General features: G+C 42.4%; 2 protein-coding genes across 4 annotated transcripts; both read left to right on the forward strand.

The window, feature by feature from the left end:
- The first annotated feature begins 1,388 nt into the window (after positions 1-1,388).
- On the forward strand, positions 1,389-8,218 carry HYKK (hydroxylysine kinase). Of its 2 annotated transcripts, none has more exons than XM_042804270.1 (5): positions 1,389-1,691; positions 3,350-3,699; positions 4,459-4,601; positions 6,826-7,009; positions 7,688-8,218. In XM_042804270.1, the coding sequence occupies exons 2-5, from the start codon at positions 3,357-3,359 to the stop codon at positions 8,146-8,148; spliced, it is 1,131 nt and encodes a 376-aa protein (XP_042660204.1). In that variant the 5' UTR covers positions 1,389-1,691; positions 3,350-3,356; the 3' UTR covers positions 8,149-8,218. The 2 variants fall into 2 exon arrangements, with proteins under 2 accessions (XP_042660204.1, XP_042660203.1); XM_042804269.1 differs by lacking the exon at positions 1,389-1,691 and adding an exon at positions 2,802-2,867.
- Positions 8,219-8,285: 67 nt separating this feature from the next.
- On the forward strand, positions 8,286-14,947 carry PSMA4 (proteasome 20S subunit alpha 4). Of its 2 annotated transcripts, XM_042804272.1 has the most exons (9): positions 8,286-8,515; positions 8,668-8,708; positions 9,008-9,050; positions 9,809-9,971; positions 11,239-11,316; positions 11,545-11,633; positions 12,497-12,627; positions 12,848-12,971; positions 13,453-14,947. In XM_042804272.1, exons 2-9 carry the CDS (start codon positions 8,706-8,708, stop codon positions 13,605-13,607), a joined length of 786 nt encoding a protein of 261 aa, XP_042660206.1. In that variant the 5' UTR covers positions 8,286-8,515; positions 8,668-8,705; the 3' UTR covers positions 13,608-14,947. The 2 variants fall into 2 exon arrangements, with proteins under 2 accessions (XP_042660206.1, XP_042660205.1); XM_042804271.1 differs by lacking the exons at positions 8,286-8,515; positions 8,668-8,708; positions 9,008-9,050 and adding an exon at positions 9,065-9,430.
- The last annotated feature ends 1,074 nt before the right edge of the window (positions 14,948-16,021 follow it).

A 16,021-nucleotide genomic window follows, 5' to 3' on the forward strand; every position in this document is an offset into this window, starting at 1 on the left:
GGGAGGAGACTGGTCCAAGCTGTGTCAAGGTAAACCAGTATCGTGACGTTAAGTGCAATTTCAAGGGATGTGACTTACCTGCAGGTTGTCACCCATAAAGCCAGTCATCTCTCTTAAGAGACACAGTGAGTTCCATTACCATAGCAACGACTTTAACTCTGCTGTGCTCCTTGGTCTTAAAACTGATGCAAGACAGCTTTGGAGCTGTGCTTTGGCACAGGTGCTGTTCAACTTCAGGCTCCTGCTATGGTTGCTGCAGTGGGTCCGAAGTCGGTAGCATCCGGGGGTTGTGCAGACTGACCCCTGCCCCTCGGATCTGCACGCCCGAAGTGCAGCGGGAGCTGTGGGGAAGGGCACCGCGTGTGTCCCCGCCTGCTCCTCACGTGGTAGTGAACTGCGGGGGAAGAGAACGCTTGCCTGACGTTCCGTGGTAACACGCCTGCCCCTCCCTCGCGCCGCAGGGACAGTCGGAAAGTCCAGTGCCACAGCCCAGCGGCAGAGTGAAGGTGTTTCGTGTGGAACACGCCACTGGGATCCTGGGAGCTGTGGGTGGGCAGGAGTGACCTCTGCGTTCTGGCAGGGGCAGGGTCCCGTGCAGTCGGGGGATGGCTGTGATCACACACAAAACCGCTGTTCAGTTAGACATCTTCGTAGTATCTTAAAGCATAGGAGGAAATGTACCTTTTTGAAGAAGTGACTCAGTGTGCTAGATGTATTTAACCTAGACTTCTCTCTCCATTTTGATTTGGGGGAAAAATGTTCCAGTTTTTCTAAATGTTTTCTCTCCTTGTGCCCCTCCTCCTCCCCCTCCCAAACTGCAAAGCTTTGGGACAGTGTTGATGTTTATACATTTTACACCTAAGGATAAGAACATGAAACTATGTATATTAATCATATATAAGCAACTGCAAATCAATGTCTGCTGTTTAAAGCCAACAGAACAGTGTAAGTTTTAAGTTCAGTAAGTATTGTATAGATATATCTTAAGTTCAATTGATGACAATTGTGCATAAAATGTTACTGATGCTGTAAATTATTTTTAATAAAGAAAATTGTATCACAAGTTCCTGTATGTTACAGTCTATTTTGAATAGATAGTATGGAATACACTTAAAATGGTACTGTAAGTATGTGTGAAAGGGTTGGGTGAGTAAGGAAAAGGGTATAATAATGCATGTTTTGTTTTCTCGTCAGGAGTGTCTCGTGGGTTTCTAAAACCTGACAAGTTGGTGTAGAAAGGTTTTCTGTGTTAGCTGAGCTCCGGGTGCTAGTCTGGATACTGTATCAAGTGCTTCTTGAATAACCTATTTATTTTTCTATAGGAGAATGTCTAATTTAGAATCTAGATCAAATCCTATATTAAAGCAGGCTGTTGACCAAGGTTCCAGTTACGGCACATAGAATTTACGACGACAAAATCTTCAGAAGTGATTTGGGGGTGTCTGACACTGATCCACTTCTGAAGACTCAGAAGAGGCATTAGACTTGCATCCAACACAGAGATGCTAAATTATTCAAATCTTATCTTACAGGTCATGATAAGAGAGGCTGAAGTACAACCTTAGGCTTGTGTGTTGCCTCACAGCTGCGGTGTGCTTCCCACCAGAGTACGGGGCAGGCAGGAGGAGCACGAAGTCTATAGGTCTTAAGTCTTTGCAATACTGTCTGGAAACTAAGGCAAGACTGACAAGGTATAGATCTGGAAAATGCGTTGTAATTTTGTTTACAGACAGAATGACAATATTCTGGTTATTCTGTTGCCTGCTACGTATCTTAGTCACAAGCATAGTGAGGATACTGTTCCAATAAGCTAAACCTTCAGGCAGTCTCAGAAAGTGGGAGAGGGAACCCTGAGTATTTTCTAGAGTGCTCTTATTCTTGAAAAATCTTGCTATTCTGGGGGGCTGGGAGAGGGGGGGGAAATGAAGCTGGTAAAAAATATTCTGTAAGTTGCTCAATCACTTTGTTTAGTAATATTGGTTCTGAAGTGGGGGGGAAGGGAAGAGGGAATCCAAGGAACTTTACATTTGCTTCTTGAGGAAAGTTTCCCTTTTCTAAATTCCGTATTGGATTAAAGTAATGTTTTTAATTTAATTTCCTTAATATTACAAGTAACACTGAACTATTGGGACAGGCAATTCCTAATGATTGATTTACTTAAAACCCAGATCTTTTTTTTAAACTTCAGTAAGCCTTTCCTACTTCTTTCCTCAGTTTCCTAATTTCAGTTTAGCAAGACCTCAAATATTGCAAAGATTACTTTTTTGTTGTTTTGTGTTTTTTTTTTTTTTTTCATGAGGAATTTCAGGAGAGATTTATATATTGACCGTGAAAGTTAGTATGTGTGGGGAACTGAGGTTTGTAATTCAGTTGAAAATTACCTTCAGACTGGACAAGTGTTCCCAGTCTGTGCTCTGGTAAAGGGTAAAGGACATCCTGAGAAAGATGCCTCAGGTTTGTTATAGCTCAATGATCTTTGCCAACTGTTTTAACCAGAGTTTTTCATCGTGTGTGCTGATAGGGGGATAAATATTAATATCTTTCTCCTTAGAGCAGGGGGAGCACAGGCTGTCCTCCATTTCCTTCTCCCCCGCCGTTGGCGGAGCGAAGAGAAGCGCCTGGGGCGGTGTCGAGCGCGCAGCCGCCGGGCGCGGCGGGCGGGCTGCGCTTTGCTCCCACCCCGGCGGGCCGGGCCGCCCCTGCCCGGCAGCGAGGGCTGCGGGGGGGCGGGGCCAGCCCCGCCTGCGCCTGCCCGCCCGCCCCCCCCGCCCGCAGCCCCCCCGCGGCGCGAAGGTCGCTCGGCGGTTCCGGCAGCCGGGCGGGCGCCGAGCAGCGGGAGCGGGCGAGGGACGAGCGGGAGTCGGGAGGTCTGTTACGCATTTCTTAACGCAGCAGTTCGCAAGGGCGCGACCAGGCAGAAAGATTGTGGCTGTTTTAACGTTAAGATCGGCTGAAATATTTCTTGCGTTCTGTAGATGTGAATTTAGAACTTTCTGGACAGGGATTCAGCAGCTCTGCTCCTTCGGAAGTAATTCCTGCTTAGCAGCGTGCCAGGTTTGGCTGCTACTGGCAGTTAGCTGGCAAAACCACTCCTGGTCACTAAGCTTTTCATATCTACTCGTTCTGAAGAGATTGAGTGCATATCTAGAAGTCTTGTGGCAGGCTACTGACTAAATGGTTGACAAGCAACCGTGATGTAAGAAACCCAGACTAGCTTAGTGGGTTTTCTTTACTTGTTTAATAAACACAGGAAACTCCTCTCCAGTATCTGAATGCATCTTGTTGCAGTAATTACTGCTTCTGAGGTCAGAATATAGATAAGGTCATGCAGCTTCTCTTACTCTCCTAGAGACACGATGTCTTCTGAAAAAGACTGTCAACCCCAAAGATTGACCAAACCAGCATTTGGTGAAAAAGAAGTGACTGAATTGGTTGACAGGGTGTTTGGATTAAAGGTGTCCTGGATCAGGCCGCTCCCCAGCTATGATGATCAGAATTTCCATGTGCGTGTCTCGGGGAACAAAGGTGCGGCTGAAGGCGCTGATGAGTATGTCCTCAAAATCACCAATTCTGAAGACAGCCGGGAGCCTGACCTCATTGAAGCGCAGACCCAGGCCATGATGTTTCTCAGCGCTGAAGGCTTTCCTTCAGCTACACCTTACCTTACAAAAGATGGGAACATAATGTCTCTGGAGTCAGGTGAGCAATTACGAGCAGCTTCACTGCTCTACTCTCACCCCCAGCCTGGCAGTAGCTTGCTGTACGGCATGCCATATATGTACCGAAGTAAAACTCCAGGCTTGTTTTGAAATATTAGGGGATTTGTATCAGGTGACCCATACATCCAGCAGAACAGTCCAAGCTTAAAATACCAGCAGCAAAGCAAGTCAAAGAGAGTAATAATTAACTATGAAAGCGCTTAAGAAATAACTTCAGTATAATGAACTAGAGAAAACATTGATCCGACCTGTCCATGCACAAGAAAAGGGGAAAAAAAAAAAGGGAAAAAAAAAGTTTCATCAACTAAATGATGTTACAAATGTTTTGCTTACGGAATGGTGTAAAATACAGTTCCAGACTGTCTATGATGCCAGAACAAATTGCTTCAATAGCGCTTGCTTTTATTTTTACTGTAACTTGCTTACAAAAGCTGTGATTCCTGAGAGCCTCTGTTCTGCAAAACTGTGTAAAGGGGTGTTTGCGGGCACTGTAGGAAACCTGCTGTATGCAGAGGCAATTCCAAGCCCAAGGACTCAAAGTCCAGCATAGATTGCAAGAGTGTTAAGGTTTGCACATCATTGTACAGCATTCTGGTAAATCAAGTCTTTGAATGATACCTGTTTCATCAGCTACAGCTGCTGACTTCTACACTGGGATAAACCTTTTTTGCTTCTTGCATTAACTAATACTCAATAGCATATATTGAAGCAATTGACTGCATCTTTCTTCACTTGTTAGATACTGGACCTGGGAACAAAAAGTACATGGTCAGACTGCTGACTTACCTGCCAGGTACTCCTGTAGCAAAAATTGCAACAAACACTCAGATTTTCTATGAGATCGGGAAGCTGGCTGCCAGTTTGGATAAAGCTCTCTCAGAGGTGAGTTTTCATTGCTCCAGCCTCACAAACTTCTTTCTCAATTAATTTATCCTCTGCATTTTTTTGAGTGCTTGCTGTCTGCTTTCCTGACCTGCAAAATTCAAGTTGGAGAATGCAGATGTCAGCTTAAGTCATCTTTCAGGTGCCAGCCTCCAAGCTGGCTGTTACAAAAGCACTTCCCCAGGTAACATGACAGTTGCTGCTTATGAGATGGTATTGGTGATCCTTTTGCAGTGCATTTTTGTACCACAAACAGGGAGATTTCTTTTTACTTATGCAAAACTCACCTGCTTGGTGTTTCAAACCTGGCAAATAAGGAGAGTGAACCATAGGGTACTCGCATTAGAAACATGTAATGCTTGTTTTAAAGCAATTTTTGTACAGTGTGCATCAGGTACAGCTGGCTGATCTATTATTTTAAATTCATTTTGACTTGCTCTCTTTCTCCTGGTCATTAGAACTGTGACCATTTAACATTGATAGCAGTTGGTTCCTTCTCTACAATGCCAGCTGTGCCAATGAACAGAGATTTATGACACTTCTCTCATTTGCACGGCTTCCCGTCAAATAATCTTAATGCAAAGTACTTTCTTTGCTCCATAATTATACAGGATAATAAAGCTGATAAATCAGCCAGTAATTAAGTTTGATACATGAAAGAACTCTTGCATTATTTATTGCTTTTCATTAACCTTTCCTTCTCATGTTCTGGCTACCGGCTTCAGACAATAATGAGATGTGAATTGCCACCTTTACCAACCACATCCTTAAATTACAGGGGCATTTTTCAGTTGGGAAAGATAAATTACTGTTGCCTTCTAACACTCTGGTCACGCTCTTATAATGCGATTAAACCAATTTATATAGACTAGCTAGTCTCCAAATATGCCTATGAATTGTCCTGCCAAGGAGGAAATAGTTGATGAGAATGCAGATTTTGACGGAAAAGGCTCTTTATGCCCTTAACATAGGGATTATCATCTACCAAGGACTGTAATTTAGCCAAGCAATGTGCCATGCTTTGTTTTGTGCACAAAATAGTATTCCACCACCTTCTCTGCTGGTGTCTCCTTTTGCTTGGATGTGCTGCATATCCTCTAAATTGAAGTAAGTTTATGGCTGTAAAGTGACAATCTGTGGCTTTACAGTAACAAGGGCTCATGACTTTTTATTAGCCTTCACACACCTGGTAACCCATTTATAGGTTGCTGGAATATCTGGTTTGTGCTGGGAAGACTGCAGTGCTTGTTTACCAGATGGCATTCTTCCAGCCAGTGTGGTGCTTTATACAGCATTAGGGATCCTGGATTGTGATTTTTGGTTTAGGCTTGATCTTGTTCCTTACTTTTTCATACACGGTTCCAGTTTTGACTATTATTTAGCTATCTTTAGGAGCCTTAATTACAAGCATAGGTTTCTTTTTAAGAGGAAGCCAGGTACTCTTATGGGAGTTGTTTTTTTTTTTTTTTTTTCTTTGCCCTATGCACTGGTAGAATTGTCCCACCAGCTGCCTTAATAAGCATTAGAGGATTCAAGGATAAGCATGGTATGCAGTGGGAGAGATGTTTTTCCTCCCTGTATGTGACTTTCCAAACCACCTTTTTCATTTGCTAATGACAGAGAGGTTAAGGACCTTGCTTGTTTAAAATATTTAGGTTACCTGGATGTACAAAGGCAAATTTTCATAAGATTAAAGCCCTATGCAGCATCTCCATAAAATACTTCTGTCCTCAGGATTTTTCATGCACCAGCTGATCCTCGTCCCCAGAAGCCGACAACTTAAATGCACAGTGTGCCTGTTCCTTGCACACTGGCAGGTTTTTTGTATTTTCTGCTCAGCTTTCTGTAGCACCAGCTGTGCAATCCAGGCTCTGCCAGTGTGGGACTCTGGCCTTCCAAGGCCTCAAAAGTTGCTACAAAATGTCACATTACAGAAAGTCAGTATCAATTTTGAATAATTTAAGTGATGAATGACTTGAAATAATCTTTGTACCTAAAAAGTGGGAAAAAAACATTTGGGTCATACATAGTTATTAGGATGTTTGCCTTAATCATTCTTCAGGTTATTATTTTAGTTGTTGTTAGAAAGCAATAGTCAGTCACGGTGCTTTTCGATGTGTCTCATTAGAAACCCATTAATTAAAAGGGGCTTGGAATCAAGCCCTTTAATCATAACAACAGGATTTGTACTTATGGCCTATTTTGTCTTCTGCTTTTTCCAAAGCAATTCCATCATCCATCAGTAAAAAGCCTGCATCGAGGTCAGTTCATTTGGAACCTGGCAAATGTTCCTCTTCTAGATCAATACATTTATGCCTTGGGCCAGAACAAATATCGTGAAGTTGTGCAACAAGTTATTGAGCAATTTAAAGGGAAAGTAATACCCAAGCTAAGCAGTTTTCGAGCCTGTGAGTATTTTATTGTCATTGTAACTGTGTTGAATTGACACACTGAAATTTCTTACAGGAATTGGGTTCTTTGGAGAGGGCAGAAAAAAAGGCTCCTTTATCTCTACCTAGACGTGTGCAAATACTGTGCTGCATGAAGACAGCACAGAACTAGCCAGAAGGAATGTGCTGTCCAGAGTCAGGTTCAGTTCTTGATCTTTCTGATGAGTTTTGCTTCCAGTTAAGGGGATGATTTCCATGCTGTTATATCAACTTAAGAATATATGGAGTACACTACTTCATTTCATAAAGGCCCAAACAACTATTTAATCATAATTTTGGAATTCAACTCATATTGATGTTGAAGATAAATTGACAATTTGAAAACTGCTATTCTGTATTTGGGAACATGTAGCATATCCCAGGTAGTACCAGACCAGAGCAAGATCTCGTAATGTTCCCTTTGTCGATTGCTATCTGGTTCCCTGTTAGTGGAATGGAGGTTCCTAGGAAGCAGTAAGGCTGGGAAAGGCAATATCTGATATTGAGGGAGGACAGTGTGGTTTTGTAGTGGTGTTAGTCTGAGCCTGTATGCACCTTTTCAGAGCTGTTTCACTAAGAAGTGGGGAGAAAAAAAAAAAAGTTGGATTCTGCTGTTTAATAATGAATAAATACTGTTTCTATTTCTTCTGTGTTTAGGTATCAATCATGGAGATCTTAATGACCACAACATTCTAGTAGACTCCAGTTCTGCTTCCCTGGAGAATCCTCAGTACAGAGTGTCCGGCATCCTGGATTTTAGTGACATGAGTTATGGGTATTATGTGTTTGAAGTCGCAATAGCTATCATGTACATGATGATTGAGAGCCCAGATCCTTTGAGTGTTGGAGGGCATGTTCTGGCAGGGTTTGAAAGTGTCCTGCCGCTCACGGAGGTGGAGAGAGAAGCCCTCTTTCTCTTGGTGAGCGGGAGGTTTTCTCAGTCCCTTGTCATAGCCGCCCACACTGCTCTGCTGTACCCAGAGAATAAGGAATACCTCATGATCACAGCCAAAACCGGATGGAAACACTTAATGAAAATGTTTGAGGTGGGCCAAGAAGCTGTAGAGAAGACGTGGTTTGAGACTGCCCAAGCGTATACTAACGCACCTGCCCAGTAGACCGATGGCTGCGGAGGTACTTGCGCGGTGACCCCTGCCTCTCTTGCAATAAAGGCGGTGCCGCTTGTGCTGGAGCGCGTCCCCCGCGGTGTGTAGGCGGGCTGGGCCGGGGGTCTGTCTCTCCTCTCCGTGGGGGCGGTCCCCGTGGGCCGAGGGCGCGGGGCGGCCCCTCACGGCGCCGAGGGGCGGTGCGCGGACGGCCGTGAGCGCGGCGGCCCCGCCCTAGTCCGGCACGCGGCAGCGCGCAGGCGCGGCGGCCATTTCCGAAGCAGCGGTGAAGGTTTGGGCGCGGCCGTAGCGCCCGGTTCTTCCCCGCCGGCCGGGCCTCCCTCGGCCGCCGCAGCCCCTCGGCCGTCCCCGGCCTGCCGTGAGTGAGGGCGGGCGGGCGGGCGGGCTGGGGGGAGCGGGGCGCGGCCCTGCGCTCCGCGGGAGGGGGCGAGGCCCTCGCCTTCCGCAGCGGTGAGGATGACTCTGCACGGCGGGGCGGGGCCGGTTAACGTGCGTTCTGGTGTCTTGCAGGCCCGCTTTGCTTCGGCCCGCAGCGCGTCCCCGGCACGATGGTGAGTGGGGGCTGCGGGCCGGGCCCGCCCGTCCCGGGGCTTTGCCGAGTCACGGCCGCGTTCGCGGGCGGGGCGGCGGGCGGTCACGCCGCGGAGGGGCCGTGGGTGCGGGCGCAGCGGTGTCCGTGGGCCAGGTCCGCGTGTGTAATAGAAGCAGCGTTAGTTTCTCACCGCGGGTACCAAACTGAGGTCACTTCAGTGGCTGGGTTCTGTATACGCGGCTCGGAGCATCGCTGATTTTAGAATGTTGCTTTCTGGCAAGAGAACGATGATATTTAACGAGCTATTGCTTTTTACAGTCTCGAAGATACGACTCCAGAACTACCATATTTTCTCCAGAAGGTATTTTTTAACCCCACACTTTCAAGTAAACTCTATTATCCAACAGCTCAAAACGAAATAACAAACTACTTGTACAAAGGTCGGTTGTTTCCATCCAACATGAGTTACAGGAAACATATTTACTAGCTATAAGTAGCCTAAGGACACCAAGGATCCAAAGTGATTTCCAAATTCATTGTAATTCAAGCAATAATGAGACTGTTCCACATGAGTAATACCACCTGCCACATTTTTGAAATAATTTGAACAAGTCTTCACCATTCATCTTTTGTTTGAGTATTGATGGATTTTGTTACTGTCCCCCCCATCCCCTGAGAACGCGCAGTATCCTGCTGGTGCAATCACACCTCTCCTTGTTATTCTTACACATGCTGAAACAAGTGCGTACAAGCCATGTTTTCCTGTTTCTTAGATGGGATGAACTCAGAATCTAGTATCAAATATTTTGATAGTTGAAAAAACATTTTGGCTTATTCTACTGCAACAGAGTGTTCTGTGGACTTTATTTGTTTTGTAAAATAAAAGGGTTTTTTCCATATTGACAATGCCCTGTATTATCAGATTTGTGGATTTTCCTTCTCTGACTCCCTCCTCTTTTACAACCAATTAATTTACTATTAACTGGTAATAGATTTGAAGAAGTAAGACTAGGTTGTACAATGAGCATCTGTCAGTTTCTTGCAAAGTTAAGTTACCTTGCATACTTGGTATTGTCAGTGTTACTTTTTTTGATGTTACTAATTTAAATCCTTTCTTAGGTCGCTTGTACCAGGTTGAGTATGCAATGGAAGCAATTGGACATGCAGGCACTTGCTTGGGAATTCTAGCCAATGATGGTGTTTTGCTAGCAGCAGAGAGACGCAACATTCACAAGCTTCTTGATGAAGTGTTTTTCTCAGAGAAAATATACAAACTTAATGAGTAAGTTGAAATGATGAGCATATGTCCAATGACATTATCTTTAACAAAACACTGGTGTTATTCAGACATTTTAGCACTGAACCTAGTTTTACTTGAAGTGTTAGCATTCTTTTTGTTCAGTGTTTTAGACAGGTATGACTATTTTGTCATTGTTTCAGTAGTTCTTCTAAAGAAGCAGCATTGCTTTTTTTAAACCTATAGGAGAATTTTCCAGGTGGAATAGCCTCTTTGTTGATACTTCCTCATGTAAGGTAATGTTATTGCAGCAGTTAAGAATATGGGGAAACCTCAATTTTACAAAATGCCATGGGGGGGGGGCAGAATAAAGAAGGCAAACAAAAATCACCATGCTGTTTCATCTTAGCATCCTCTAAATCTTTTCTTTTTCCTTCATGATTCAAAAAGAGCAAGATAATTAGATAAAACATGCCTTCTGGAGCTTAAATTTGTGGTATCAGAGAAAAGAGTGTTCTGGAGGATGCTCTCTTGGCTGTAGGGGAGGTAGAGCTGCTTCGTTGGCAGAAGGTGCCCATGAAACACAAACAGCTTTTCATGCCGTCAGCCTCCCTTTCTGTTTTGATCTTGCAAGCAGCTCAAACTGTAGGACGTACTGGATTTTCAAGGAGGCAGTGTAACAGTGCACTGGAGTAGTCACTAGGCCAGTCCTTATATCTGAAAAATTCAAGTCCACTTGGAAAAATAACCTGGATTCTTGAATTCTTCTGTGTAGTGAAAGCTTTGTAGCGATAACGGATTGGGCAAAAGAGATCTTAAATTAACAGCTAACGAAGTAACCAAGGACACGAAGCGCTTACTTTCTTATGGTCAAATCAAGATCACTAAGTTTCAGTTACACAAATGCAGTGTGTCGGCCGGCAGCTTCCAGCGTAGGTCTGTCACGTCTCTGTGGCTCCTCCAGGGTTCTGGTGTGCTGGTGGCCTCCAGGTAGACGCCTGGAAGTAGCCAATGGCTCCTGTAAGGACACTGAGGACTTAATCACCTTTGGCATGATACTCTTAGAACTATATGTATAACTAACATACCGAGCCGCTTACTTTTTGCTGTCTACTGCTTCTCTTACAAAACGGTTACATGATATTTTTGGTGTACCCAAAAGGCAGGAGCTGATGAACGTGTTGTATATGGCAGCTACATAGATTTGATCAGAAAGGCCCGACTTTAGGTGTTCTGCTTGAACCGCTGTATGAAGACGTGACTTTGTTTCTGATTGATAGGAATTCAGTTAATTTGCATGCTTTTATTGCAGGGATATGGCTTGCAGTGTTGCAGGAATAACTTCAGATGCCAATGTTCTAACAAATGAACTGAGACTGATTGCGCAGAGGTAGGTCTGCTGATAGTTAACATGGTTTTAGTTGCCTGCGCTGTCGGGTTCAATTCTGTTTATGTATTAAATCAAAATGAACGTGCATTCAGTAGAGAGGAAGTAGATTATTTGAAATAAACCAGATAGATCAAAGAGGCTGAAACTTAAGAACTTGTTTCTTCTTAAGTGTGGTATAAGATACTGTCAGCAAAATCAGTTTTGAAAGCGCTTTCTCTTTCATACTAGGTATTTGTTACAATATCAAGAGCCCATTCCTTGTGAACAGCTGGTAACAGCACTGTGTGACATCAAGCAGGCTTATACACAGTTTGGAGGTAATGAACAGTGATGAACCATTGTGCTTTTAAATGTCTGAAGAATTATTCTGTTACATAATTAGAAGCATCTGAATCTCTGGACAGCTCTACCAAATTCTTCTGTAACAAGTTATACTGAGAAGAACAATACCCAAATTTAAGATGGGAATGGGTAGTCATGGTTACTGTTTTGCTACTGAGGGTGCTACTTTTTAGTGATTGAGGAATTGATGCCTGAGATTCCAGCCAGCTGCATAGAATGCTTTGGTGCTCTTAGATTTAGTGAATGCCTTCGAAAGACCAGCAGAGAATTGTTTGGTATTAAACTTTCAACATTTTGGGCCCATCTTGCGTAATGGCACAATGAATCACAAGTAAGACTCTACATAGGGGTATCAATATTGTAACACTTTAAAAAACACCATTTATGTGGATCAAGCAAGATGTTAGAAAATTATGCTGTAAGTGGTGTTCCTTAGTACGTGAACTGATGACTCTGGTATTTTACATATATGTAGCGTGAAGGAATGACCTTTTTATGTACCTGACTTGACACTGCCAAGTTAGACGCTTTAACAGCAAGCTACAAACTTTAAATAGCGAGTTTTGATTTAAAGTCCTGAGATTATAAAATACAATTTGTAGAGACAGAAATGACCTGCTCTTAGGGTTAAATTAAATAAACCCTTGCTGCCTCACCCTCCCCCTAAAACTTTGAAAGAAATGCTGGCGTGCTTATCTCAAGTGACAGAAGTGCAGAACAGTCTGTTAAATCCTAGTTCACAGGAATAGATTTGAAAAAAGAAATCAACGAAAGTAGTCGTCGCTCATGACCGATCTTGTTACTAAATTTAGATTGCTAATAGCTTTCTTTTCAACAGGAAAACGTCCTTTTGGTGTTTCGTTGCTGTATATTGGCTGGGATAAGCATTATGGCTTTCAGCTGTATCAAAGTGATCCTAGTGGAAATTATGGAGGGTGGAAAGCTACATGCATCGGGAATAATAGTGCTGTAAGTTCTGGGGTTTTTTCCTCTCCAAAAGTCAGGCAAAAAAAAATAAAAATGTAAATTGCACCATACTAATTAAACTGAGTTGTTGATTACTGGTGTGGAGCAGTAGTAGATACCTGTAGAAACACGGCTGTTACTCATGTATTGATATTATTTGGCAAAAAGTAACTGTTCGGTTGATTGCCCAAAACTACTGTTTTCATTTCTGTGAAATTTACAGGCAGCTGTGTCAATGCTAAAGCAAGACTACAAAGAAGGAGAAATGACCTTAAAGACAGCACTTGCGTTAGCCATTAAGGTGCTAAACAAAACCATGGATGTTAGCAAACTCTCTGCAGAGAAAGGTAAGCAGTTTGCTAATACGGGAGAACACCGTTTGCTTAAAACCAGAAAATGTAGCGAATGTGTATACACTAGATGTGAATTACTGAATTTTTAGCTGTTACGTGAAAAATGTTTTCAGAAGATGCAGCAGCTCTCACCCTTAACCTTTCTCAGAGGCATACAGATAGCTTAGCTGAGGATGGGCCACTGTGGTCAGCTCCAGGGGCTAGACCCCAGTTTAGGGCTCGCAGGCCGCGTTGGTGCGGTGGCAGAAATGGCTGCGTGTCTGGAGGAAGAACCGCTGGAGAGGTATTAACGCGCTTGTGTACGGTGCTGCGGAAGGGGACTGCTGCCGCCTGGCTTGCTGGTCAGGCTGCCTTGTAGAGCCGGGACAGGAGCCTTCTGCTTCATTGTCAGTTGTAACCACAAATCTTGCCCTTCTGATGATTGCTGTGTGTGAAGGACGAAATGTAACGTGGCTGTCTGTTCCATGTGTTTCAGTTGAAATTGCAACACTGACAAGAGAGAACGGAAAGACAGTGATAAGGGTTCTGAAGCAAAAGGAGGTGGAACAGTTGATAAAACAACATGAGGAGGAGGAAGCAAAAGCTGAACGTGAAAAGAAGGAAAAAGAACAAAAAGAGAAGGATAAATAGAATATGATATCAACTGTTCTGTAGATAATAGAGGACCTGCTTCAGTAAAAGATAATCGGGATTTATGTTTTGTAGAGGCCTACAAATACGCCATGGAGGACTCAGAATTACTTTTGATGAACCAGGTCCTTAATCGTCATTCAGATTATTAGTTTATTGCTCCTTACATTGACCAATAATTGCTTTAAATCTTGAACACTCTATTTCTTTCATCTTCTATTTTTTATTATGGAATAAAATTTAAGAAGAATAGTGATGGGTGTCTTTATTTCCTCAGTAATGCCTGAATATGCACCATCTTGAGGGATTTAATCGCTTTAAACCATTAAAACAAGGTATATGCTAGTTGGTAAAGAACAAATATGGTGTTAGAATTGTTAGAATTTTGTGTGTATGTGTGGGTTTTCCTTTTCAAGTAGTGAAAAGGGCTTCTAAGTTTGAAAAGTCATTTCATAAATACAGAATTAAAGTGTGCTGGCATGACAAGTTTTAATTTTGGCCTATTTTGTTCTATAACAGGTTATGTCAAACTGATGGTCTTGCAAGCTGTAGTGTTTTAAACATGCACCGTAGCACATGTGTTCAGCTGATCATAGCCTTTCATGAGTGCATGTGTGTTCTGAGAAATTAATCATATAACACTAGCTATATTCACACAAAGTAGGAAGACATTCTACAAAGGCCACGTGAAAATGTTAAGCTATCTTGTCAGAATACAAATAGGTAAATATAAGAGTGCATGATTTTAGACTGTGTTGACTATTTTACATTTTATCCTAAAAGAAAATGGAGATGCTTTACATTTAGTTTAGTGTTGCTGATACTTCCCCAGAGATTTGTCTGGTTCCCTTTTTGGACAGAAAACAGTCTAGAGAACTAATCAGTTAACCACTTGTGAAGTCAGTATTTGTGAATGATTTAGAAATTAAAATAATACTTGTTCAGATTTGTCCCTATACTGAGTGCAAAATAATACGATTTTCAGATTAACAAAAGCCTGTTATTCTGAGAAAAAAAAAATCTGGAGTTAATAGAGGAGATGAGAAGTTACTGAAAATTATTTTGTACCCTTTCAGTCATCAAAAGCAAACTGAAAACCTCACTGGAGTGACATGCTTAAATGAGAGGCCTTGCCTGCTGAATTTCAAACTGTGAGACTGGACACCCCTTTTGTGCCAACCCTGGACTGTTGTCTATTTTGTAGTGTTTGGGGGTTGTGGGTTTTTTGTTGTTGCCTTTTGTTGTTTGTTTGTTTGTTTTGTTTTTTTCCATTTAACCCCAAAGGATATCTGGTGTTTATAGGATTTAATATGGCCAATTAAAGAAACAGAGTGAATCCATACAGTGTTTCATTATTTTTAATCTATCCCAGACATTTTTGACTGATAAAATGTACTTTGTCAACATGGTCAGAAGTTACCCTTAGTCTCAACAAAACCCATTTTTGAGCTCATTGCTGTAAGTTTCATTGTTGAGAACAGAGGGAAGGAATCTGACTTGAGGTGTCTATGCAGCAGCTTGCGTAGATGTACTGCACTTGCTTTGGCAGCCTCCGCATGGGGAGCAGTGGGGATGTGGGTTCTGTGCGGGCTGCAGGACCTGCTTGTTCATTTTCTAAGTCTCAGTGCAGGCCAGTTGCTTTAGTCTTTTGTACTGAACTTAGACAGCACTTTGATAATACTCAAATTTTATAGCCAATAAAAGTTAGACTTGAATTTTATTTGCACCTTGTGCGACAATAGATCTTCCAAATAATAACAGGAATGATATTTCATGTAACAAGTCCTGAATAGTTGCAGACACCGTGCAACAGGTAAGATTTAATCTCCATTATAAAGGGTTGTATAAATACCTCAAGCTCCATTTTTATGTAGGAAATTCAGTGCTCAATCTACTTATTTTTTGATACCACGAATGCAATATATCAGCATCTTTTGCAGATTTCTAGATCACTGATGATGGTTGTACAAGTACTTGGAATATGCCCTAAAAGCAGCAATGCCAAAATGGAGTTTTTTCTAACTTCCCAAAGATCACTTGAAACAAAACGTGATAGACTCCAGCAATGCTTTCTGTCTTATAGAACATTAGAGCATCTGAGTCTGTGCTTATCAATGTATATAAACCACACAAGACAATTTGTTTAGTGTACTAGTGGAAGTATTATTAGATAGCTTAGGATATAGATTTATTAAAATATTTTTTCTTAAATGCTTCTGTTTCTAACAAAGAGGGGATAACAAATACATTTGAATCTTTGTTTAAAGAATTACCAATAGCACTTCTTTGCCAAACACTGCATCATTTGCTGGTAAAAGGGGACTTTTTTGATACTGCAATAATCAAGTCAGAATATGATTTAAATCATTTTCTGATCTGTACTCCATTATGTATTGAAGCATTGTGATAAGTTG

The sequence above is a fragment of the Tyto alba genome, unplaced genomic scaffold (assembly GCF_018691265.1).
Source record: "Tyto alba isolate M040663 unplaced genomic scaffold, T.alba_DEE_v4.0 Super-Scaffold_41, whole genome shotgun sequence".
Classification (NCBI taxonomy): Eukaryota; Metazoa; Chordata; class Aves; order Strigiformes; family Tytonidae; genus Tyto; species Tyto alba.

Coding starts and splice junctions, on each gene's coding strand:
- HYKK (XM_042804270.1), top strand. CDS start 3,357: ATGTCTTCTGAAAAAGACTGTCAACCCCAAAGATTGACCAAACCAGCA. Junction 3,700..4,458: donor CATAATGTCTCTGGAGTCAG/GTGAGCAATTAC, acceptor TTCACTTGTTAG/ATACTGGACCTGGGAACAAA. Junction 4,602..6,825: donor TGGATAAAGCTCTCTCAGAG/GTGAGTTTTCAT, acceptor CTTTTTCCAAAG/CAATTCCATCATCCATCAGT.
- PSMA4 (XM_042804272.1), top strand. Junction 11,634..12,496: donor GGCTTATACACAGTTTGGAG/GTAATGAACAGT, acceptor TCTTTTCAACAG/GAAAACGTCCTTTTGGTGTT. Junction 12,972..13,452: donor CAAACTCTCTGCAGAGAAAG/GTAAGCAGTTTG, acceptor CATGTGTTTCAG/TTGAAATTGCAACACTGACA.